The sequence below is a fragment of the Apis cerana genome, linkage group LG5, assembly GCF_029169275.1.
Source record: "Apis cerana isolate GH-2021 linkage group LG5, AcerK_1.0, whole genome shotgun sequence".
Classification (NCBI taxonomy): domain Eukaryota; kingdom Metazoa; phylum Arthropoda; class Insecta; order Hymenoptera; family Apidae; genus Apis; species Apis cerana.
Genome location: NC_083856.1, coordinates 11437615 through 11464093, shown reverse-complemented (window position 1 = coordinate 11464093; position 26479 = coordinate 11437615). Strand labels below are relative to the sequence as shown.

Here is a 26479-nt window from a genome sequence, read left to right as displayed (position 1 = left end):
TAAGAAAATAGGACGAAAATAGTTGAGCTTGTATTATTTGTTTGATCGAAATTCGTGGGAAGGAATATTTTCGTTCGGAATTAATTATTTATCGATTTTTCATCATTACTCGATATTTCCTATATATATATATATATATATATATATATATATATATATATATATATTTATTTATTTATTTGCATGATATTATTGAAAGAGGAAATGCGGAATGAAAGAGAAACGAGAGGCATTCGTTGGAATCTTTCAAGATGATACGGATTCCGGGAGAGTATTCTCTGGCGTCCCCGTAAAATGAGTTTTCCCGGGGAAAATGACAACATCGTCGCGGAGTTTGTCGGTGAAATTCGTTTAAGTCGATGTCGTGCTCGGTCGTCGCCGAGGACGACGTTTCGAGTCTCTGTGCATTTTGGCGCGGAAACACGTATTGCATTTACGTCCGCGTTACAACGACTTTATGCAAGTACGTGCTTCCTCAGACTGTTACGCGGTAATGCGGAAATTCGTTTTGCCCACTAGAATTGTAGAAGAAGTATCGCCCGCGCTACCTCTTCCCCCCCCCGCCTCTCCGCCCAATTTATACACGGTCGAAATTTACATTTGAAAAATTGGGAAAATTGGCCGTCGAATTGGCCTGTTTTCGTTCGTCAATTTGTCAAATTTTCAAAAGTAGGAGAATCGATCGTTCGAATTTTGATCAAATACATATACGTACCTTTTTCATCACGTTCCATGCATATTTTTGAAAATTGCGATTGATTTTTACGAGTTAAGGTTCGATTCTTCCTCGTTGCAAAACAGATTTGTTTCCCAATTAGCTCGAGTAATCACCGTTTTAGCGTATTTTATACGAAATGCTCGTTCATTTCACGATTGCCTGTGTATATCCTTAACGTACATCACGTTTCGATGGCGCGTGTCGAAAGGATTGATCGATTCAAAATGGGTATAATAAAGGGGTTGGATTAATTTGCCCACTCATCGCGCGCTTCATTACAGGTCGGTATAACGAGATCTAATTATAATGTAGATCGAAAACTATTAGGCTTGCATTGTATTCCACACGCAGGATATATTGCGCGCGGAGACTTTTCCCCGCGTCTCCCCCACAGGGGAATTTAATTTAAATTCTTTGGAAAACAATGACGTTGCGCGGCACCGTGAAGCGGTCATATAATAAACCGAGTCTGCTTGTGACACTTCTGTTGATGAGTATAATTACCGCGACGCTAAACTCGGACCAGAATTTTCCAAGCTAACCTACCTCCCCGCCCCCATTCACCCATCCTTTCACCACTCCAATCTGTCCCGTATACGACAAATTTTTGTCACACCCTAGATCTTCTTGCTTGCTTTGTTGTTTCACTCGACTAATTTCGTCCATCTGGTCTATACGTTAGCTTGTTCGAAAAGTAATTTCGCTTTTTCACACGAGTGTCGCTAGTCGACACTTTTTATGCGGCCAACTTCACTCTAAACCGTCTTGCTGTTATTATACGTATTGAGTGTTGGCGCTTCGTGGTTTATTTGCAAGAAAAATTCGTTTCTGTGCGGTTTGTGTTTTTCGTGTGCGTGATAGCAAAGATCGAAAGGAACATTTTCGGCATATTTTACTTTTTTGTTCAACATAAGAATACTGTCCAGGTAAGAAGTTCGATTATTCACGTTATGCTATTAGAGACTTTTTATTTGCATTCTCTCAAGGAAGGGAATAAATTTGAGAATAGTAGGGCCCCTCAAAATTATTCCATCGAGATTGAACGGGATTTATTTCGCTCTCTCGAAATGTGTATATACGCGTTGATACGGGATGCTTCTCTCGCCGTCGCAAGTCTCAAAAGCAGTGCCACTACGTAGTCCAAATACACCGCGTGGCGATAACTTCACGTTTGCGTGTACCATCACTCGTAGAGCGACTGTGAACCTTGCAAATACGATCCCTTTCTAGTAATCGACGACGACAGAAACGGCTATCGTTGCGCGTTTCATCGATCATTGCACGGTACACGTAAACGGTACATTATTACCGCTGTATTTACGATCGTGTAAAAAGACATATCGTCGATATTTAATAATCACGAGTTCGAATTCGAAAAGAGGAAATGGAGGAGATGGATAGCCCCTCTCTCTCTTTCTCTCTCTCTCTTGCGTCCAAGTTTCGAAATTTTCTTTCAACTCTTTGGTTGGGAAAAGTTGTTGGCCGAGCAACGACACGACTTCCTTTTCGTCTGGAAATAATTCTGGCTGGCAAAGGATAAAGGTATATAAACGAAGAATCGTTCTCTTACCTTTGGAGGGGTAAAAAGAAAGAGAAATTCCGTATTTATAACGGGGGATACCTTCCTCCCGCCGAGGAGGGCTGGCAAAAAGAATAGGCCAAGCAGAATATCTTCCCTGCCTCTTTATGTCCGGTCGCCGAGATGGAATGGCGGGAGGAGGGCGGCTGCGAAAAACGGGTCGTAAAGGTTTCGGCGCAGCTGGCTCGCATACATTACGCTGGCAGCCTTTATTCCGCGGGAAAGGAAAAATGGAGCGGGTGGGGAGAGAGGGCGAAAGTTTTGAAAGATGGCTGGAAATCTAACGGATAGATGGAAGGAGGAGGGCCCTGTTGTATCGGCCGACAAAGAGTGCAGCGCCACCTATATATACCTCGGACGGCCACCGATACCCGTTCGAATTCAACGGGTCTTCCTTCTGACGAGGGAGAGTTCGACTTTGGGGGAAGGGTTGGCAAGCGACGATGGGAAAGTAATTGGACGTGACTCGAGAGATTGGAGAGAACGGACGAGAATGAAGAACGGCGAGTGGCGAGTGAATCAACATTGGCGAACGAGGAGGAAATTAAAACATCGATACCAGGAAAAGTTGAAAAGTTATAAATGGATAGATTTTTCGCTTTTGATGAAGTCGAAAGAGGAAGGAAGGAAGGAAGGAAGTAAGGAAGGAAGGAAGTTTGGTATCGAGGCATCTTCGAGGAGGAGAATCAGCCTCTTTGCATAATTTTCGTGGGAGAAATACATGGTGGGAAAATGGTGGTAATTTGTTCGCGGGAAATCGACTCCCAAACCGTTGAAAAGTTGCTTACCGCGATTCTTTTCGTATTTTTTCAAGCGTTACCTATGAATTGCGCGTATGAATTTTGCTTAGCGCGTTGAAACACGTTTTCCCATTTACGAGTGTTCAAAACCTGTTTCGAAAGGTAAACGGAAAAAGCTTGTTGGAATTGCGGTTAAACGGAAAGGCAAGAAATATTCTCGAAACGAATACGATGCAGAATGAGAGAGAGAGAGAGAGAGAAAAGGAAAACGACATTTTAGAATCGGTAACGTTCGATAAATAAAGAAAAATCGCTTTGAATTTTTATTTCTTTTTATTTTCGTTCTTCGAGCATATACACGAATATACACGAATATATTTTCTTAAAGAAGATTGTATTAAAAGGGAAGGTCGAGTATTAAACTTTAGACAGTTCACGAAGTCAAGATATTTGCGTCACGTTTCAATGGAACGTCCCGATAATTAAAGCAATATCAAGTCGAGCAACAGGCTCGACACCGACTTTTACCTCGCCTTATTAGGTTAGGTTAGCTTCGTTTCGAGGCAAGACTCGAAAGATTAACCTTGAGGAAACTTGAGCCGGATGGGAGGGGGGAGGCGCGAGGCGAGAGGATTTACATTTGCACACGCGACACGTACGAGTATGCACGTACGAAATTCGAATCGTCCATTCTCCCAGAAGCGTAATTTTGAAAGCGTCTCTTCGATGCCTTGGAAAACGTGTGTTAAAGTGCAGACGAGGACATTATATTATAGAGGGGACAATGATGACGGATCGACGATAACTCGTGGCGAGGAAGCAACAGATGCAGAGAGAAGAGAACGATCGAGTAATTCGCAAACACTCGTTACACACGCTCGGCCGTATCACGTGCTGACCTTTTAACCACGTTACGCGACTTCAATTTGAACGTAACGCGTCACGCTGGGGGAAACGTTGATTTCGATCGAAATCCGCGCAAAGTGCGTCCCGGCAAAAGCGTACACACAGCACCGCGGTGTTTACACACGAGTTTACGACACGAGTCCGTAAACATACGCTTCGCGTGTACACTCACCAAACCTTAATTTTATAACATTGTTCACGGTCAAAGGAATATAGGGATCCCCTCGCAAGCACGGACCTCGATTTTTTCCCTCGCCCTTTTTTCCATATTAATCGCGCTTGATTTATGAACGGGCCGTGTTCGACCAAGGATGAAGTAATTGCGACCGGATCGATAAATCCATCCGTATTTCGCGTTTAATCTTGATTTGTCCGTGGATAAAAAAAAAATAAAAAAAGAAAAAGAAAAAAAAATGGGAAAATAGGAAAAGATATACACGCTTGTACGACAGAGGTGGATGAGAAATGTTTCCCGTCAAATCCATCGACAAACGAGATGTTGGCCGGCTGCCAGACGTGCTTGCCTACGCTCCTACGTTCCCGCCCAGCTCACCGTGTTTACTAACCGGCCGATTTACGGGGATAAAGAATGGAAGGAGGGCCACTTACGGTTTCGCGGTTTCCCCCATCCTATGAAATTACAAGAGTTTATCGAGTCCCTCGACCTTATATCGTTTCACGGCCGCCGCAACCTTTACCTCTCCTGTCAAGACTCCGACGAGATTCGAGCGTCGAGATCGAGAACCAACATCTGAGAGAGAGAGAGAAACGAACGTAGCGATAACGTTTAATGGAAATGGGTCAGGTGGGGGAATGGAAATCGTCGGTCGAATCTCGAATCTCGTTTCGGATTCTTCAATCCGCAAAGAAAATCGACGAGTTTGTCTTTGCTTTTGCTCCGTCGTCTGTTTCTCTCCGCTCTGTTTTTTTCTTCTTCCTCTTTTTCTTCTTCCTCTTTTTCTTCTTCTTCTTCTCCCATTCCCCGTCGGTTCGTTCCACTTTTTTTTCCTTCCTTTGGCCCGTGGCCTCGGTGGTGGCCAAGGAGAAAGAAAGAGGGAGAGAAAAAGAACATTTCCGAGATTGGTTATAAAGAACAAACGGAAAAGGAATCGATATAATTGACGTAGGGACGGAGACTTTTCCCGAACAAGACCGCCGTTTCCAACCGGTGAAAGAAATTGTATCCGTAAAAGAAAACGGCAAAGATCTCAGGGTGCATTATTCAGTTTGAAATCGAAAGCGCTCTTTCATCCGTCTTGCTTCTCCCTTCCCTTTCCATTTCCGTGTCCTCCGGCTCGCTTTCCACTATCCGTCCACAACCCCTCCTCCCGTTTTTTGTTCTTTCTCAAGAGGGAGAGACGCCTTGCCGTGGCTGGTTTTTAAAATCATATCGGAGTGGAATTCTCGTACCGTGACTTTCCCCCTAGAAAACCTCTTACCGCGATTTACAGCGTCTGACCTGTCACGGCCCTGTTTCACTAGCAGCGGCGGCACTCGCGGCCGACATCCGCCACGTTATCTCCGCGTCCACGTATCTTCTAATCCAATTTCACACCCTCAAAGGTTAGATTCGCGATTTTAGCAAGCAAATTTTTCCCCCTTTCCCCCCTTTTATCACTCCACCTCTTATTTGTCACGGTAAATAATTATCGGAATAACGGTTGTTGGAACGTTGGAAACGTTGGGTTATCGGAATACCGTTATAATAATTCATACGGTTACAATGGCACGGCTCGTTGATAAGGGTTATTGCACGCCCGTTACGTACCCGCGCGCACCAGCCGCCAACTCCGATTACACCGAATGAAAATTTGGTGTACGAGGGGCAATAACAACAATCGTTTTCGACGCAACCGCTTTCTTTTTCAACGCGTTCACGCGCGTTCGAGCGAATCGTTGGCCACGTTTATTTCGATTGAACATGACGATGACAACGAAACGATAATTATTCATTCCCGGATCGATTACGTTTAATCGGTAATTGGATCGATGTTGCATCGTGTTTTTCGCTGATCGCCTCTCGCTCGAAAATTATTTTTCATCCAAAAATTGCAAGAGACGAGATAGAGAAATAATAGAGAAAATGTTCCCGGATCGAACTATAGCGAGTATATTGTACGAATAGACAGATGTTTTGTAAAAAAAAGTCGTACAATAAAGTATCGATCAAAAGTAAGACGTAAATGCATTTAATAATAGAAAAAATAGATATAAATTGTTGTATAGATCGTGCCTTTCTATTGCTTTAAGCTCATTGTTGCGGATCAAAAAAAGGGAAACGGACAAAGAGGAATCGAAATAGCGTCCAGTGACATCCGATACACGCTTAAATGTACATCGTGTATGTACTCAATATGTATACGCGAGACTAGTTTAGAGAGTAGTTGGGTGAACATTTTCGTAAAAACGGATCTTACCACTTCTAGATTCTACATCTGCGAGAAACACTGAAAGAAATTGTGTATCGTTCGAACGTCAATTCGCTGCAAGGCCAAATAGAAAGAATTAACCTTTCTCGCCGTAGAAGCCGTAGAGGACAAAAATGTAAACATTGCGAGCGAGCACAATAATTTTCACAGTATGTATTTATAACTTTTCCACGAACGTGTTTAATTAAAATTTAATATTTCTACATTACACGACGCAATATAATAATTATATAACGATAACGTAATATTTGTATTTGCCGTTTTGTGTTTACATAATAGCCAAAGGATTAGTTGATTAAAACCAAGTTAAAGACGAAATTCGATGTAAATTCAGTTTCTCTAAGATGCGAAGCCTGCGTTCTTTTCAATGTGACAACAAATCGTTCGCAAACTTGTGAACATTTTATATATCTCGAAAAATAATTTGAGTCATTTTTCCAAACCACCAATTTCTATCTTCCTTATGAAGATAGAGAGGAGATGTTGGTTCTAATCGAGGCAAGATATCCGGTGAAGTCAGGCAGTGCAGAGTTGGTGAGTCGAATCCACGTTATCGCGAGTGGCATCCGTTCGTCGTGCATGCTAGCACCGATTAGACGATTTTACCGGCGGGTCGGGAACACAGAAGAGACGTTTCGAGGATCGTGGACCGAACGAAATGGCGAAATTTTGCAATTCTCGAGCGATGTCCCTCGCGATGCGTTCGTAGGTAGTACGAAGGAAAGTTGGAAATCGGTTATCGTGCTAATTGACCACGGATTATTGGATTCGACATCGACGTCGTTAACCAAGGAACATACATATATATATATATATATATATATTGGAGCGAGTCGCTTCAATTCGATTTCTCCTAGCGTCATACCGCTTGATCGTAATTGAGATCGATTATCGATCAAGCTCGTTTCGAGGAGGAGAGGAGGCGTTCAAAGGAAAGGAGGATGCGTGTTTCGAACGAGCCATTAAGAAGTTGCCCCGTTCCAAAGTTATTCGTGGCGTCGATAATGGCCCTTATATCGCGGCCTAAGGTTTCTGCAACGCGATGTAAATTCTCACTCTCTAGCTATATAACCGCTCACTTTCTCCTTATTATTGATCCCAAATTCAAGGAGGGAAATACTTGTAGGCGAGATTCTGATTCGAGTGAATTTTTCTTGCCCCAAACGGGACAGGAAGTGTGTAGTTTCGTTGAAAAGAAAGAAAAGAGAAAGTAAATTCGAATCGATAATTGGCGGAGAATGAGAGAGGAAGAATCCATTTTATAATAAAAATATCCGACGAGGCCGCGTGTTCTTGATTAATTAAAACTTGAACCGCCTCGAGGGTATTTTCATCGGTCAACCTACGCTCTCCTCCCTCTCCCTCCTTCCTCTTATAAGGTTATCAAGCTGGACCGTTTTGTAAGAGTCTTGTTCCAACAATCTTTCTCAACAACCGCTTTTCTTCCGCTCAAATCTTCTGTGATTTCTTCGAAATTTCTCGACGTCTCTCGAAATTCGAATAATGAAAAATTCGAATCGTTTGGAAGAATTGATTTTTACTTTATCGCGAATAAACGTTACGGAGACGTTATATTATTTTTGAATCATCGTGGGAGGAAGAGGAGGAGGCGGAGGAGGAGAAAGAGAAAGAAAGAAACGAGGAAAGAAAAATAGAAATATTTACATTTCTGAAGTTATCTTTTCATTTTGAAGCAATTTGTAACAAATATATTTAAAATCGCAAAGAGTTTGTGAAAAGGAAATTAGCTGGTTAATGGAATTATTAAAAAATTTTTTTTTTTGAAAGTGGCTTGAATCTCATTTCAAGAGTTTCAAACAGACATGGAATATTTATTCTGCGGTAAAATTTTAAGAGATAAGAACTTTTTATCATTATTGTTCCATGATGATTTTTTTAAGCGATAATAATCCCATTATTTATCTACAATTTTAATATAATATATTAACACGAGCAAACAAGTAAGAAAGATCACCGAGTGTGATAATAATTGATAACACATTATAGAAGCACATTACAGCTGTATATACATGTTCAGAGCAAAACAGGAGTATAAAATATAGCTTTGACACGGTTAAAAATTATCCAATCTGCGAACGTAACGTAGATGTCATTAGACCATATATTCCTCTTATCGGGGCATTCATTTCTTTCGTCGAATGGCAGAGCCTTCGAGAATTTTTCGAAGAAATGAAACGAAACGAAAGAGGATTTCGGATTTCGACTGAGCTTCTACTGAGCGATTTTTGAGAAATTTATTATATATAAAAAATTTTATATATATAAAAAAAAAAGTTGAAACCGAAGAATAGGGGAAAAAGTAGCTGCACCTTCTTTTGAAAAATTGTTCGAATACGCGAGAAATATATCGAACGAGACGGAACCGATTATCGAATCGATCGGTGGACGATATAATATATGAATCAACTTCAAATCGATCAATTCGCGCGTATTGGCTGTAATAGGAGGGCTGTTGAAATTTTAAAGCGGCACATTTTATATATCTTTCCCAATATTTGAACGATAATATTATGTGGACAAAATTATATATTCATACACCGTTTTCAATGTAAATTACACCGTTATTCGATATAGAATTTGAGGTAGAAGGAAAACAAAGTTTTCTTCGATGTATATCGTTAACGAGTTTCACTTTTAGACGGGCTAAAACCTCTGCCCCTCCCCTCTCCCCCCTTGAATGGGAATACGTGCGGGAAGGGAGGGGGGATATTTTCATCGTGATGCGTTTATGGAAAGTTGGTGGCGTGCAGCACCGGACTTGTTTCCATCTGTTCGTCCTGCAGGATAATCCAACGTTAACGAGAGAAATTACGATGCTACCGCCTGGATCAAAAGTGGCTGGATGGATAAAAAAGCTTTTTTATCGATACAGATACAAGTTTCGATATATATATATATATATATATATATATATAAATCGTTAACGTACACGAATGAGAGACCCCCACCCCTTCCTCCATAACGCGATTTCGAAAATTCGAGGAATACACGACGACGAGGAGAGAGAGAGGTTAAACTATGATGGCGGAAAACCAATCCTCCGAAATATTTGCCTCCCCTCGAGAGTGCAACTCGATTAATTACCAGTTAGTTTGCCTTCCTTTGATCAATCGCTCGCTACGTCATTACTCTGTCTCTCTCTCTCTCTCTCCCTTCGATTCGCATTTTCGATCCTTGCGCTCCACTCGCGATACATATTCTATATTTCCGATTGTGGAGGGGGAGAACAGAGAAGATTCGCGAAGCGAGGGAACGATGTTTCGATGATCGATCCGTTTAACAAATGCGAAAAGGAAGAAGAAATAGCGCGAAAGGTATAGGTAATAGTTGAGGGGGCCGATATATTCGAATTTATTTCGCGGAAATGCGCGCGCGATATTAGCGCGTGATTACGGTTACAAGCCGTTATTTAATAACGGCGTTTCATTGACCACCGGATTTTGTGACGTCGACCGCAGGCGCGTGGTGCACAATATCCGCGGTGTACAGCGCGATCCCCCACTCGGGATCGAAGGCGTCCGTTCGAGAAAGGGAGATCGTGTTTGGTCAGATTAATGGATCGAATATTGGGAAATTTTGTTCGGATGCAGGTAATAAAAAAGTCGCGATTAAGTTTCCTTCTTCCCCGTTGCAATTTTGAAACGTTATCGTTCGAAATGAAACGGGCAATTACCCGAGGAGGTGGGGGGAGGAAGGATATTAACGAGAGAGATAGAGGGAGAAGGAAGGGGCGGGTTACAAGGTTAAATTGGAAAAATGCGTACGTTTTAATATTCTCTCTCTCTCCCTTTGTCCCCTTTAACGAAACATTATTAAAATAATGGCGATGCGCGCTCCACTCGGGGAGGGGAGTGGCGACGGTTGCGAGCGAAATCGATATATAGCAGAAACGAGTTGTTTCGAGTGTTTATATTTTCCCGTTCTTTCGCGTTAGAGGCGATAGAAATTGCATCTACTGGTTCGAATAAAACGCTGAGAATCTCTGTTGCCTCTGTTAACGCTTATTCCGTCGTGCTAATTTAAAAAACGAAAGAGAGAATAAAGAAGTTTTAAATCGTCCTTTCGATCCGATCTCTCGTCGAATTATTATCCACCTACAAATTTTCCGTTGAATCCAGGTCAACAACAGTGTTCCATCCATTCCAACTCTTAAGTGTTTGTTGTTGAGTGGTTTTTTACTTATAAGAGGAGACGGTGTCGTTTTACGACGCGGTACGACGATTACGTTCGAACGCACGCGTCATCCTTTTTTGCGCGTGTTTTTGTTTGTCGTCCTTTCGTCCTTTCGTTCGTTCGTTCGTTTCGTTTCGATTCGTTCGAGAGAGAGAGATAGTTGTCGGTGCGAAACGGAGATCCGCAAGTTCTTATCGCATCGATTCGACACCGTGGATGGGTGGATGGCGTATAAATTTCATTGGGGATCGCATCCACTGTGTGCGAGAACGCGGAATCCTCTTAATACACCCCTGTGAGTTGTACGTAATTAGGTAATTATTATTTCACGTTCGTTTTGGGGTTCGTGTCGCAGAGGAGCTTAGCATGCCTGTATCGAAATATCGGCTCTTGGGGGACGAGCTCTCCTTTATCGGCTCGCCTGCTTTTGCTTCGTGGCTTGTGCGGCGGTAATTAAAACCGGAGGAGGAGGGAGGCGGGAGGGAGAGGAAGAGGGAAATTAAAACGTCCCCGAGGTAAAACCGATCCTTCCGCTTTGGGAAGACGCGTTGGAATTAGAAAAGATTGTCTAATTCGTTCGATTATTTACGGGAGATAAAGGCTCCCGTTACGCTTTGCTTTAAAATTATCGAGAAGAGGAGGAGGAGGAAGAAGAAGAAAACTTTACTTTAGAGCAAAAGTTTTAACGCCACGAGGTGTTATTAACGTGAGAATTTATTTATTCTATTTTTCTATCTCTTCCTTCTAGACGAGCAATTCTCAATTCTTCTTTTTCCCTAAACAACTCCCTATATACATAGTTTCCAGCTTGTAAAATCTTTTTTGAGAAACGCTTCTTTCCCCTCCCTCCAATATCCACGAATCCCTTCCACAATTTCGCACGGTTTATCTTTTCCTGGAACCGCGTCAGACATAAAGTAACAAGGAGCAGCTCGAAATGGCGACAGATGAAGCATATGGGAGCATTAAAAACACACGCGTTTTCGTTTCAATTCGACGTACGTTTTCTTGCGTACGTATGCTACGGTTCGGTTAACAAGCTTAGTTGAGTATACTCGCTCGTTAGAGCGGCTTGATCGTTGTTTCGAGCAACCAGGTGGTTAGGTCGTGCTCCGTTACCGCTCTGCCAACAAGAAGAGGGGTCCGTGAAAGCAGCTTATATCCAGAAATGCGGTCTCCGCCCGATGCGAACAACTTCATCGAAATGTGTTTAACGTTCAACCACCGGTCCAACTATCGCACGGACTTTTCCTCCCCTCTTGGGGATGAATATTATTCGTATTACGTATCATCATCTCGATTAATAAATACACCGATTTCAACGATGTTCCTTTCAACGACGAAACTCTTCGAAGGTGGAAGGGCTCGTTCCTTCGCTTCCTCCTCTCTTTCTCCTCCTCCTTGTTGAACGTTCGGGGGGAAAAAATATCGATTGCCCCGGGGCCGGTGGAAAATTACCGGACATTAATCTCAGAAGCTTTAATTAGGAAGGACCGTGACAAACGTAGGAAATTTTTATCTAAACTCTCTCCATTTCGGCATCCCCTTAGGGATGGTAATTTTTACGCGATATTTCGCCTCTTTCTTTTTTTTCCCTCCCCCTCTCGACCAGCGCCCTTTTCCACCCTTTAAACAGATAAGGGGGGAGGGAAGAGAGTGGAGGGTAAAGTGTATTTACCATGGATTCCTTTCTTTCTCTTTACAGCTCCCTTCCTAAGCGTTTCAAGCGAGAAAACGTAAGACTTTTTTAACCGGTTCGCTTTACCCCTATTTTTTTTATTCGTTTTAGGAGAATTAAGAAGAGGGAGGGGGGAGGAAAGGGAACCGTTTTTACCCCGATATCTCGATAAGTTTGAAAATTTGCGTCGATCTCTTGCTGAGGTCGCTCTATTTCTTGTCTAGCGTCTCACTCGAATTCTTTTTCGAAGTTGAAGGAGAATACCGTTGGTAAACTCGTTGGTGAAAGAGGATTGGTGACCAGAAAGCATCCGCTCTATTTACTATTTCTCTCTTTCTTTCTTTCTTTTTCCTCGGGTTTAAACAAGGAGAATTGTCGCGAGGCTCGAAGGGGGAGGGAAAAAGGAAACGTTTCTTCGTTAATATTCGGAGGTACTTCCCTCAATTGGCTTAAACTTTCCTTTATAAAATCGGCCAACACCCCCTTTGATGAATCTTCGTTAATCAACGAGATTACGGACAACCGAGAACTTTATCTTGACCAGCCTTCAAGAATATTCAATTTAATTATCGGAAAAATTTTCCCCCTTCTTTCATTCTTTCTTTCTTCCCCAGCCGAAGCGTCGATGGCGGTTAAAAATCGAGCCGATATTTTTATCCGAAATCTTGAAAATTTTCTCTCGAGAATCGATCTCGAGAGCAAGAAGTTCGAGGACCGAACAGTGTACAGTTTCGTTGGCCCCGGTTCAACAACAGGGTTTAACTCTTAACTCTAATATTTAACTCCGCCCGAGTCAGGTTTCGCCTTGGAGGAAAACCTCTTTCGCTAAATAATGAAACAGGGCGGTGGAAAATTTTCGAGTCGAAAATTTCTCGAAAGGAGGAAGAAAAAGGGGAGTCTCGACGCTTTTCGACACGGGGTTAAGTGGACGAGGCGCGCACACGTGCTCTGCCAGGAAGCTGATTCGAAGAAACGAATCGTCGTCCAACCGGGGGAGGGCGAATCTCTCCCTTGGCGACTAAACCTTCCGATTTCCATATCGTAATTAATTTCTCATTTAGCCGGTGCATCGCATTAATTATACGTCCCACGGCGACGCTCCAACCGTATACATATCTAATTAGTTCGGTTTCATCCAGGACTTATAAAGTGTGCACGCTCCACGATTAATCCGTTAAATCCCCCCGTTCTCGAACTCTTTATCTCTCTCTCTTTCTCTATCTCTGCGCGTGAATCGACCTTTTTCTGCTATCCGAAAGAAAAAAAAAACAGGAAAGAATTTTTCCCCTCCCCCCAAGATCGATATTTTAATATAAAAGGATACGCTGTTCCACCTTTGATACGCCGTTATTTGCGCGCGCATAGCCAAAAATTCTACAAACGGATTCCACGAATTCTGTAGAGATTCGAATTCGCGAAACGAGATCCATATCCATCGAACGAAATTAATTCTCGTCGCACTTCTCGCTCGATACGAAAGTTTCCTTTCGAATATTGTTTCTTCCGAGATGGAAAATATTCTCGTTTTTCGATCATTAATTAAAAGAAAAATTTCGAGGGATGATATCTGAATAGGGGGTTCTCTACGATTATAACACGTGTAATGTGTACTCACTCGGATGATCCGGCTCGGTGTTGTTGTTCGCATCCTCTCGCATGGACGACGTGGCGCTAGTTTTTCTCGACTGTGCGTTGGCAATGGTCGATAGCTCGATGCACGTCACAGCGATCAATATCCACAGCATACTGATGAACGTCTCTTGATTCAATTTCACCCTCGAACCATCCTAACTCAACGCTCAACAACGTCTTCCACTCCGTTCCAAACTTTTTCCCCCCTCCTTTGTCCACCAACAAAACGCATTATCGCGAACACACGTTATTACAACTGGATCCTATCCCTTCCACGCGAGTTTTCGCGCTTTTTACGAAGTGGGCGGATCCTTGCCGACCAATAACGGATCGATTAAAACTTAAGCGTCTGTCGCGAAATTTGTCATCGTTGGAAGGTAAGGAGGAGGGGAGGAAGGTAAGACGAGAGAGAGACAGAGAGGAATTGAATTACGTTCGGTCGGCTAGCTTCGAAGACTCGGTCGAAGATCCGTCTTTGTTAGACGACTTCCTTCCCGATCATTATCCGACTCAACGCTGACCATTTTCGTATTTGTTCCGTCAATACGGAATGGACGACATCCTTTCGAGGATTGTCCACTCGGCCCCCTTCACGATACCCCCAATCCGAGCTAATTGCCAATAAACGAAACCTGATTCCCCCTCCCCCTTGTTATCATTTCTCAACCATTTTTACAATATCTTCCCATTGAATGCAATACGACGAGCTTGAACTTGACTCTTCTCTTTTGCTCGAGAGAGGGTAAGCTTCGAGACGGGGACGCGATTTCATCGAGATTTAAAGCTGCGTAAACATATTGGGGGGAGGGCAAATAGATCGTAAATCGTTCAAAGATAGCCGGAACAGCGGGGAGGGGGATTATGATTTACGAGGCGAAAAGCGGGTCGGTGGACGGTGTTGCCACTTGTTCGCGAAACACGGTGGGACGAGAGTCGAATTCGATTTCCGTGATCGGCATTATCGGCCTCCTAACCGGCCCCTTCCTACCATTCTCGTTGCACGGGACACGTTCCTTCACGACACTTTGTAAGTACTTTTTACTCCGGTCCACCCTTTCTCACGGGGGATGAGAGAGAGAGAGAGAGAGAGGAGGGAGAAAAGGCCACGAACGGGATACGGGAAGTTGTCTTTCCGATGTGTTCCACACAGGACACGCGAAGTTACTTCCCTCCAGTTGCCAGAGCTACAACTATCCTACACCAAATACGTGACCCGGGGATTCCGTCCCGCTGAAAATGCACGTTCGACGAAATAGAGAGACTTTATTGTCCACTTGATTCGTGTTACGATTCCGGTTTAAAGTTTCTCGGTAGAAACGCTTCGCCAATTCTCTTTCTCCTTTTTCTCTCTTTTTTTTCTTCTTTCCTTCTTTCGCGTCGTCCCTGTCGAACGAAATTCGATTTCGAAATTCGGTTTCGAAAACGGTAGATTCGTAGATCTTTTTTTTTTTTCCTCTCTCTCCTCTTTTTCATTCGAACGATGAAGAGCGGGAATCTTTTCCCCGACAATCGTGGCTGTTTAAACGGCCATCAGGGGAGAAGAAAAAGGGGTTTTTCAAAAGCGACAATCGTCCGACGAAAGATCAGCACTTTCAACGATTTTTAAGACAAACCTAATTTTCCCGGAAAACCGGGGGGAAAAGGAACGTATCGGTTTTAGAGAGTTTAACGAGTTTATCTTGGATCGCGTTTGGAAAATTCGAAGCGAAAGGGGGGGAGGAACCGATTCTTTCTGGAACCGATTCGCTTCGTTCCCCGATAAAAAGTGTGTTCAATTTCCCGAGAAAATTTCCTCGCGAAAGCCGAGGGAAAGGAAATCGAAAGAAACGTTTGAAAGAATCGACGAAAGAACGACGAGTCCCCCCTCCTTCTCCCCCTATGCGAAACCCTGTTAGAAACGTGTGTTTTGGGAAACCGATTCCACGGAGATAATTGGGAAAACGGCAGAGTCCCGGTATTGCAGGGCAGAGGATCCGACACGCACGTTGCCGATTCTTGTAAATTAATAAAGGAGAGGATTCAATTCGCTCGAGTGCACGTACACGCTCGATCCGCTCCCAGCTTTTTCTTCCGAGCTTGTTGGGCAGGTCTCTCCACGAGGCGAGCCGGAAACACGGCATATTTCGCAAGTTTGGAATAGGCAGTTACTTGTACTTTCGTTCATCAAGCGCACTCCATTCCCCAAGTTTGCCACCAGTAAAGCCATTCCCCCCCTACCTCTCCCTTTTAAAAGTTAAACTTCTTCCCCCTCTCGCAATTTTCCACTCCCGTTCCGGCATACTCCGCGATACTCTCGCCACGTAGTGCGAACGGCGTATTATATTCGGCAAACTTTGCTTTATTAATATTTTTATACCCCGACGCTTTCCAAAGTTTGCAAGGGGGAAAGGGAACCTTGGACTTTGACTCCTAGTTCGGGGCGAACAAGGGAGAAATTAGTTTTAATCCCGGTGGCGGCGATGTAAGGATCGACGAATGGAAGGGGAGGAGAGGGAGAAAGGGAGAAGAAAAACGAGAGGCGAGCGTTTACGAGTTCGAAGCATAAAAAACGCGAGCTGGGTACTTGTGTGTTTGTATCCGCAGAGAACGCAACGCTATTTTCACGGGTGTACAATGGATGGAGGAGCGCGCGGGGTATTCGAGCGATTCGACGAACAAGTGGCACGATGATTGTGACGCTTCGTATATATATATATAATTCTCTCTCTTTCTCTCTCTCTGCTCTTCTCTTTCCACCCACCGACGAATTGGCAACTTCGTCGCATTGGCAACGTCGACTCGAGATGGAAATAAAATGCGCGCGACCGAAACGATGAGTTTTTTTGCCTCCCTGTCCGCAACTGCGATAACCACAGTCGAGTCGATCGTCAGCCGTTTACCTCGTCCATTTTGCCACGCGAGTTCTCGAGCCGCATTGTATTGTCGGGGGGAATGGAATTCGTAATATAAGGTATGGGGCCGCGGGCAAATTTATAGCCGGCTAAACCGTCGCCGCGCACCGCCGACGGGAAATTATAGAGCGGTACCGGCCTCGGAAAATTCGTTTCGAAAGGAGAGGGGAGGGAAAAGGGGCTAGGAGAAGTAAACATGAAGCTTACCAGAGGGTCACAGCGATGGTAATCCTTCGACTTCCGACTTTCACGAACGATATATACGTACGTGCGTATGCATGTGTGTGTATATATATATATATATATATATTCCAAGCGTGGCGCACGGTTTGTTTGCACACTTTTCACAACATCGCCTTTCGAGAAATTCTCCCAGGGCGTGTGTATTCAAGTCCTGGCCAAAGTGCGCCGCGAACACGTGCCGCTATCTCCTTCTATCATCGAAAAGGATGGAAAATGCTCCCTTCCTCTCTCTCTCTTTCTCTCTCTCTTTCTCTCGCTTTATCCTCAGTCACTCCTTCGAATTATTACTATTATCGTCGATGACACCTCCGTTTTTCTTCTTTTCTCGAGTTCCTCTCCCGTTTTCGCGCACTACTTCCATCGATCCCTCGATCGATGAATTTCAATCTTTTCTCCCCGTCCCCTTCACCGGCAACGTCTCGTCAACAACATCGTCGCGCGTTATCTTATCTCATCTTATCTCATCTCGTCTTGCCCATTCGTCCGCTCGCTCGGATTCGAATTCGAAACAAACGAAAAGAGAGAAAGAAGAAAGAAAGAAAGAGGAGAGGAAGGGGGAGGAGAAAGAAAGAAAGAAAGAAAGAAAGAGAGAAGGAAAGAAAGAAGGGGAGGGGAGGAGGGAAAAAAGAAAAACTAACTATAGCAAAGTTTCATCCGGAAGAGGAGATGCATGGTCGTAGCCCCGTCGATCACGATCGTCAAGTACTCGATGCAACGGTGTATCGGTGCGTCGGTGGTCGAGTTTGGGAAACATTGGCCTTGGGACACGCGTCGTCGTATTCTACCCCGCCGGTAGAATCGAATATCGAAGGGGATGTGACGCGCGGGGGAAAGGAAAGAAAAAAGCGTTTTCTCCCCTCGCGAGAGGAACGAACGAAGCGTGCGTCCCGAGGTCCGCGATGACACTGGATGCTGCCAATGAGCTTTCGCGCACGGATACCATTCTCCTTCCAACCTGCGCCCTCCAAACTCACCCCTCTCTCCACCCACGCACCCCACTTTTCCGACACCCCCGCTTCGTGCAAGCTCGATAATCTTCGTGCGAGCTCGCAACCTCTCTCTCTCTCTCTCCCTCTCTCTCCGGATTGGAGGGGGGACGTGGAGATGGGGAAAACGTGCTTTCCCATTCACCGTTCTGGACAAGAAGGTCGAAAAAGCGCGGGGGTATACGCCGCTTGCCGCAAACTCAAGATTAATGAGGCTACGACGCGATGCTACTAACGGCTCTTTACTAACCGGGGACCGGGTAATTAACCGATATCGATCGCGTTGATCGAAATTAATGGTGGGGGCAAAGTTTTCTTTCTCCATTTCTTTCTCCCTCGGCTCGAGAAAAACCGCGCCTAAACACGTAAATCCGTCAAGGTGTCGCCGGCTTCTCGAGCGCGGGAATTACGGTTAATTGGCGTTTTCGAACGGCGAATTTTTTACACGAATTAACAACTCTTATATTTTGTCCATCTTTTGTACGTGTACTCGTTGAGATTACGGATCCTCGGGATGCAACATTCACCTATCATCGTCACTCTTCCTATTTTTCCCGTCAATTTCCTCGAATGAAAGTAATTTCGATCCGAATCGAGATAGCCCCGCGACACATAAGAAAACCTATCTATAAATCATATTATTCTTCGCAATGCTTTTACGAATCCGTTCATAACGAAAAAGGAAAAGAAGAAACAAGTAACGAATAAACATCGAAATAGCTGTAATCGAAATCGCGTCGAGCCACAGCCGCGGGGACACAGTCGTTCGAAGGGATAATATAATTTTGCCGATTCGACGAATTAGCGCGCGCGTGTGCGCGCGGTGATCGATGCGGGCGGCGATGCTTTTAATTCGTCGCGAAAACAAGCCAATCTTTTATCGCCGCAAACATTTTTTCGCGTGTGTACAGCGGTCGTAATTACGTGGCGCTTGGTAATGTTAACGACGTTAATCCGTTACCAAAAGAGGGGAGGGGTGGAATAAAGTTGAAAAATATCGTTGTCGATTTTCGAACGAAATATCAAACCGCGGGGATTCATCGTTTCGAAAAATTTCCATGGCGAACAATCGGAAGTTTCCCCGATTCGTGAACACCTCCCCTCCGTGTTCGTGCATGAATTTGTTGTTTGAGAGGGGGAATTACATACGAATGTAATTGCGATTAATAACGCTTTCGTTAACGAAATAAATGGAGAGTCTCGAGGAATAACTGCGCGCTCGGAAAAATCGAGACAGGCCCCGTATTTTCCGTATCAAAGAGAATTTCATAGCTGCGTGATAATTATCGGCTCACTTGGGTGCGTTCGTTATCGATCCAATATTATTTAGGGTACATGCTCGGACGATTAAATAGAGTTGGCGGTAATTAACCATTCCTATTCCGCTTTTGGTCGCGATATTTTGCCAGCAACGATTAACCATTCGCTTCGATTCTCTCTAATACGAATGGAAGAAGAAGCTGGGAGGAAGTGAGATGATGCTTTTTCTTTTATCAACGAAGAAAGCTTTCGTTAACCGACGATTACGCGGTTCTTTCGATTCATTCGACAAATGGTTCAGGACAAATGGAAAAAAATTTGCCCTCGTCTCTCGCGGAAAGAGAAAGGGGATATTTGCACGGAATCAAAAGTGATAATCCCTTCGTATTCCGTGTATGGGAAAATTGGGAAGCAAATTTATGCGGAATCGAAGATATTGCGTACGCTCGAGCGTTTCAAATTCGAGAAAAGATTCCGCGAAAGCGGAAATGTTTGCCGGCATTGCCCCTCTCGCGATACCACAATTCCCCCTCGGAATAACCTATAACGCGGCGCGCATCTGCAATCTTCGAGAACCCGTCCTCGGATCATCGTTGGTTGGAAATATTTTTCGAAACGTGTATTTTTATTGGCGCCAGTTTACCTCGAAATGAGCGTGCAGTTACGATTAATTCGAACCAACGCGGTGCTAGTTTCGCTTCCAAGGAAAGAGAGAAAAATCTAACGATTTCGAAATAAAATTAAGTTTTTTAAATTATTCCTTAAATTTTTTAATTCGAAGGAAGGAAAGAAAAATCTAGTAATAAACCGTTGCGATAAAATTTCTCGAATTCGTCTTAAGATAATCCGAAATTATCAAATCATCGATCGTTTTTTACATTTTTCAATTTTCAAAAAAGAAAGAGAAAAATTTGAATGTTGCCAAAGATAATCCAACCACGAAATCATCTCAAATTAAATCAATCTAAAAATTTGAATGTTGCTAAAGATAATCTAAATATGAAATTATCAAATCATCGATCGTTTTTTACATTTTTCAATTTTCAAAAAAGAAAGAGAAAAATTTGAATGTTGCCAAAGATAATCCAACCACGAAATCATCTCAAATTAAATCGTCTCTTACACTCTTCAATTCAAAGAAGAAAGAGAAAAATCTAAAAATTTGAATGTTGCCAAAGATAATTATCAAATCATTGATCGTTCCTTACATTTTTCAATTCAAAGAAAAAAGAGAAAAATTTGAATCAAAGATAATCCAATCACGAAATCATCTCAAATTAAATCGTCTCTTACATTTTTCAACTCAAAAAAGAAAGATAAAAATCTAATAATTTGAATATTGATAATCCAAACACGAAATTATCAAATCATTGATCGTTCCTTACATTTTTCAATTCAAAGAAAAAAGAGAAAAATTTGAATGTTGTCAAAGATAATCCAACTACGAAATTATCTCAAATTAAATCGTCTCTTAAATTTTCCAACTCAAAGAAAAAAGAAAAAATAATTTTCTAATAATTTCCTAATCACCATTCTACTCTCCGAAACCTTTATTCCAATCATTCCTTACATTTATCAACTCAAAGAAGAATTTGAATGTTGCCAAAGATAATCCAATCACGAAATCATCTCAAATTAAATCGTCTCTTACATTTTTCAACTCAAAAAAGAAAGATAAAAATCTAATAATTTGAATATTGATAATCCAAACACGAAATTATCAAATCATTGATCGTTCCTTACATTCAAAGAAGAAGGAGAAGAATTTGAATGCTAAATCGTCTCTTAAATTTTCCAACTCAAAGAAAAAAGAGAAAATAATTTTAATAATTTCCTAATCACCATTCTACTCTCTAAAACCTTTATTCCAATCATTCCTTACATTTATCAACTCAAAGAAGAATTTGAATGTTGCCAAAAATAATCCAAACACGAAATTATCTCGATAACACCGATTTCCTCGTCACCATTCTACTTTCCAATTCTCGATAACGATTTAACGTTGTAATTTAACGTTCGAACTAGCTACACCGTTCACATACACCTTTATCGAGAAGACGAGATAATGAAACTTACATATCCCCACCCAACGCAACGTTTCTAGCTAATTATGCGTACAACATCCGATACCACGTTAAGGAAACACCCACGAGACAGATTCATAGTCGGAGCATCTTGGCTTTATCGCGCGGCAACTCTGTATAACGCAGTCGGTGTACACAGAAACGCAACAAGGCGAAAAATGTGTCCCCCAGAAATTCGATTCCGCTCAGCGAAATATTAAGTCTGCCTATCAAGATTCTATTTATTATTGCATCGAGATAAACCGCCCCCCTCTTTTTAAGTTCATTCCCAATGAACCCATATTCGAGTGGCAAAAATTCTGTCCTAATAATTTTGCAGCTAATCTCCAAATCTTTATACTTTTCTTTCATTGCAATTTACAATTGAAATCCTCCCTGGAAGAATACCAAGTTTTGTACTAGCATAAGAAACTATTATATTTCTATAATGATGGAGATATCATTACTAAATATAGAAGTGTCTATTATAATAATAATAATTTGCACAATATTTATACCAGAGTTATTTTCCCGAATATTGCAATTTTGTAAACTTGAATATTTGATCCTTTGGCATAAGAAACCATCATCGATATTTCTATTTCATTATTCTCTTACTGAAAATGGTAAAAGTTCGACGGCCTGAACGAGATTTCGTTAGGAACACGCGGGGCGGTTAAAAGAAAGGAAGCGAAGTCTCTCCTCGAAACACCTTTCGACCGAGAGGCGTTCGGAAAATTTTGAATCGAGATGCCTTTTCGAAAGCGTTAACGAGAGACAGAAAGAGAAAGAGAGGAGGATCGATTATCATAATATCGCGATTCGAGTGCGCCCGGATGATTTTTCTTCAGTCGTACGAGCTACCTACCCCGATAATACCGGCAATTCCTGGAGCCGGAGGCCGTTAGCATCGGATCGAGCACAATTTTAAGACAGAAGTTTGTACGAGTTTTCGGCTGGATCGTCGTTTATTCGAGTTTTATTGGCCCGTCGAGGGAGAAGGGGGGAGGATCAATTATTAATAATCGGCGGATGGATCCGAGAGAATCGCAACCTGCCGATTCTCGGCGACACCGTCGTAAAATCGCCGGGGTGATTTGATCCGTTGTATTTATTTACTCGTTCGGTTATTCGCTCGACGGCACGGCGGGGAGATCCCCCAATTTTTATTCTTCTCTTTGCCCGGGGAACAAAAGCGCGAGGAGAAAAAGAAAGGAGGGACGCTCGTAATCGTTTAAGCCTCTTAAGAAACATCTTTTCCCCGCGGATGTTCGCTTTCTTCCACTTTTAATCCTTGCTCGGATCGGACAACGGGATAACGGAACACGGGGGATGATAAAGGGATCGTCCGCGAAATATTTTCATTTCCAAAGCCGTATCTTTTTATCCGTACGTATTCCCATATATTTTGCTGGGGACGAAAGCAATTGTCGCCATCGAATTTATGGAATTCTGCGTCCCTCCCCCCGTTTCTTTTTCCCTTTGGGGGGGAACGCCCATTCGAAATTTGGCGAATCGATATTTTTCGAAGAATAATCGATCCGATTGGACTAATTATTCCCGTCTCGTCGTTCGTATAACATTTTTCATATTTACGTATTTTCATTGAAATCGAGAATGGTGGTCATAAATATAAACGGTGTATCTATATATCGAGGAAATTTCGTTCATGAATTAGTTATCGATTTTAATCGATGCGCGTGCCGTTAAATTGCTAATGAATGTTATTCCCGTTCTCTCAATAGCGCGTTGCAAAATAATGCGACAACACGCGCCGAAGTATTGTGAATCGAGCTCGCCCTTTTTTCCCCTCCTTTAACCTTCCTTTCGAAATGGAAATCTTCTCGAGGCGGAGATTTCTGGAAAAAAGAGAAAGAGAGAGAAAAGATGCGACGATTTCTAATCCTTTGCAAAGCCGAGGCTCCCACTCGAGTTTCCAATTACGTTGTTTCGACGCAGATTCGAGAGCAGCTCGAACGCTCTTGGTTGCGAAACGATTCTCTGCGACTCTCGCGATAAGTCCTACAGCGCCACCTAGTCGGATTCGTTAATTCTTCTTTTTCCCCCACTCTTGGAACTCTTTTCTGTCTCTATATCGATGAATGCGTAGATATTCGTTTATTCGCGCGAAAAAATTATATATTTTGATTTAAAATAATTCTTCGTCAAACGAAACGCTGTATTTTTATTCCGTATATTATATATATATATTTTTCACAGGAATTGCGAAGAAAGATTATAATCCCACGAGTAATATCGTAATAATAAAAAAAAGAAACGTTTTGCCTTTTTTTTCCAAACGTCGGCCAACTTTTATTAAAGCACTTTTCCTCGTTCAATTACATTAAGGAAGAAGAGACTTTCGTAAATACGAGATATCCGAATAGGGAAAGTTCTTAATAATTCTTAGAATTAATTATCGGTGTAAACAAACCTTTCCTCCTCTACTCTATTTTTCTTTCGCTCCCCCAACTTTTCTTCCCTTCCTCCTCTTCGATCCTGAATTTTTAACACGATCGAACGGGATAATGAACGTGCCGTGAGCCCGATATCGAAACACAAAGCGATACGTCGAACGTTATTGAAATTTGTTGAAAGTTAACGCGAATTTCAAATTCTAACGCGGTGGAAAGTTTATAAGCGTTCAAATTATAATCACGTCAAAAGTAACGGTCTGCTCGATTTGATTCGTTCGGTCGATCGTTCGAGAGAAGTTTTGCAACGCGTGAGAAAAAAAGAGAGAATGAACAATATCGTCCACTTTCGAAGAAGAGAAGGAAAAGTAGCGGATGGACACGTTTAAATAGTCGGTTAAGGGGAGAAAATGTGGTAGTTTTAATCGACCGAGAGTGGAATTCGGCGCGTACAGCAGGAGTGGAGAAACCGAGAGAATCGGGAGAATCTTTCCGAGGTTTGAAATTGCGTTAGTTCCATTTGCCCGTTGGCGTTGCCTGCGCACTTAATTAATCACCGGGAGAACGAGGAGGCGAAAAACTTTGCCCGACATTTTCTATAATTTCGCCCGTTAAACGGAGTCGTGTCGTATTTTTCACGTAATAGTTGCAATAATGAAAACAGTTTCGGGAATTTAACGCGTGGACCGCGTGGATCGGGTTTAAAGGGATCAACGCTCCAAGAATTTCGATTCGAAAATATTTGCAATGCGCGGGACAATGCGGGAACGCGTGTGGAAAAGAGGGGGGAGTCGGGGATCGATCACTTTCCTTCCCTGCCCTCCCCTCCCTTTTCGTTTCCAACACGTTTCGAAAAAATCCTCGTTCGATCGTTCTCGTATAATCTAGCCGCCCCTCCTAAAAAAAAATTCGATAAAATTCAATGAAATTATCAATGATATTTCAATACCGTGTTTTAATAATATATATGTATATACTACTACGGGTAAAATATTTGATTCGAATGATATTTCATCGTTACGAAACGAAAATAAATTCGAAACGTTTAAGAACGACTAAAAAAAAAAAATACAATGGGATATTTTCTCGAAAAACTCGTAATAATAACGATAATATATATCTCGAGATATATATTATGATCGAGTGTGAAAAGAGAAAAAGAATCTTTTAATAATCTCGCGAAAACTTGTAGTTCGCAACAACTACAACAACAAATCGGTGGGTAAAGGTATGTATTATACGCTATTACAAGAAACAGCTTTCCCCCTCCCCATCTCCTTGCTCCACTCTCGTACGCTCGCGGGAATTGGTAAAACTGCATTAAACTTGTGGCGAATTCGTGCCTAAGGGTATGCGTTATTCGATCCTATTTTATATACGCGGTTGGAGAGAGCTGTAGCGAGGAAGAAGAGTAAGTGGAGGGCGAAAACTGAAAATTTTCATCTAATTCCCAGCCGTGTACCGCTCGTTGCACGATGCAACGCCGAGAACGTTGAGAAAGGAAAAGGAGAAGGGGGAGTTTAGGAAGGAAGGAGAAAGAGAGGAAAGCGGTGGGAATGAATCGGGTGCGACCGAATAAAATTTCAATCGCCTACCACCGAAACACGAATTCGGCCAGCCACCGGTCTTGTTGTATTAGCGGCCGGCGAAACGCACGATTTATCGTTTAATGGGTCGATCGATGGAACGCGCTGTCGCGCTTCCCCCCACCACCACCGTATTGTTCAAACGAAACTCGCGTTGGCTCTTTCCCGCGGAGGCGCTCAATCGGTACGTTCTAAAAACTAACTTGCCGACGGAGAGTTTCCGAATATGTTACAAGGTTACAAAATTCGTCCCTCCCAACGGAGGAATCGAATTACGTTACGCTTTAACCGGGTCGAGACGATAAATCGAGATGTTATTAAAGGGTTATTAAAGAGAGAAAGAGAGAGAGGATAATAATAAAAAGGATGGGTGGAACGCAAGAACTGAGCCCGCCTCCGCGAAAGGGAGGGAGGATGGAAGATTACGCGAGTTTCGAGGAAACAGAAGGAGGAAGATATGAAAGTGGAAGAAGTCAACTTAGTCATAAATCGTACACCTTGCTGCACGGACGTGGAGATAAGAAGAGCCGTTTCCGGGACGCGACGTCCCTCCTCCCAACGACATTTTAAGAAGTTAATCATTCTTGCCCGGAGTTTCTTGCCCGAGGAGAGAGAGAAAGAGAGGGAAAAAAACGGGAATTTTTCATTAACGGGGCCATCGCTTTAACAGGGAGAGGGGGAGGAAGGGTATCGCTTCGTTTTTTATCGATTCACAGGCACCTGTATTGTGCTGTACGTCGACGCGTCCGTCCTGTTTCGCCAAGTTGCCGGTCCAGAGTTGTCAAATTGACCCGAGCGGCCAACTTCTTTCGATATTACGCGACGAGTAACGCGATATCCAACTTTCTCCTTCTTCTTCTTCTTCTTCTTCTTCTTCTTCTTGAGAAAGAGAGTTCGGAAGGCTACGCCTCTTCTACGCTATCCATTCTAATCACCAAACTTTGGATTTTTATTTATTACGGTAAAAAAGCGAGTGTCGAGTACGAGATAAAAAACATGAGATTAAATAATAAATTGTAATTACGTGTTTTTGAAGAAGCTGTTTAGAAAAGGGAATTTGCTTTATCGATATCTCGAACGATTGGCAAGAAATCGAGAAACGCGTCCCTCTGGGATGGACGATTAAAAATTAAAAATTACTCCTTTCTTCTATCGTGAAA

The 26479-nt window shown here is 42.8% G+C and overlaps 1 protein-coding gene and 1 long non-coding RNA gene across 14 annotated transcripts in view; one reads left to right on the top strand and one right to left on the bottom strand.

The window, feature by feature from the left end:
* The window catches only part of LOC107997565 (nephrin-like), a 98389-nt gene extending 80462 nt beyond the window's left edge, over nt 1–17927 (bottom strand). For 5 of the 13 annotated variants that reach the window (XM_062075282.1, XM_062075279.1, XM_062075280.1 and 2 more), the window contains exon 1: nt 13860–17927. In XM_062075282.1, the coding sequence (XP_061931266.1) occupies nt 13860–13989 (130 nt within the window). In that variant the 5' untranslated portion in view covers nt 13990–17927. The other 8 variants (XM_062075273.1, XM_062075274.1, XM_062075272.1 and 5 more) reach the window with 8 other exon arrangements.
* Nucleotides 1–26479, top strand: part of LOC133666119 (uncharacterized) — an 85575-nt gene that overhangs the window by 34816 nt on the left and 24280 nt on the right. The gene's annotated exons all lie outside the window — the stretch shown is intronic.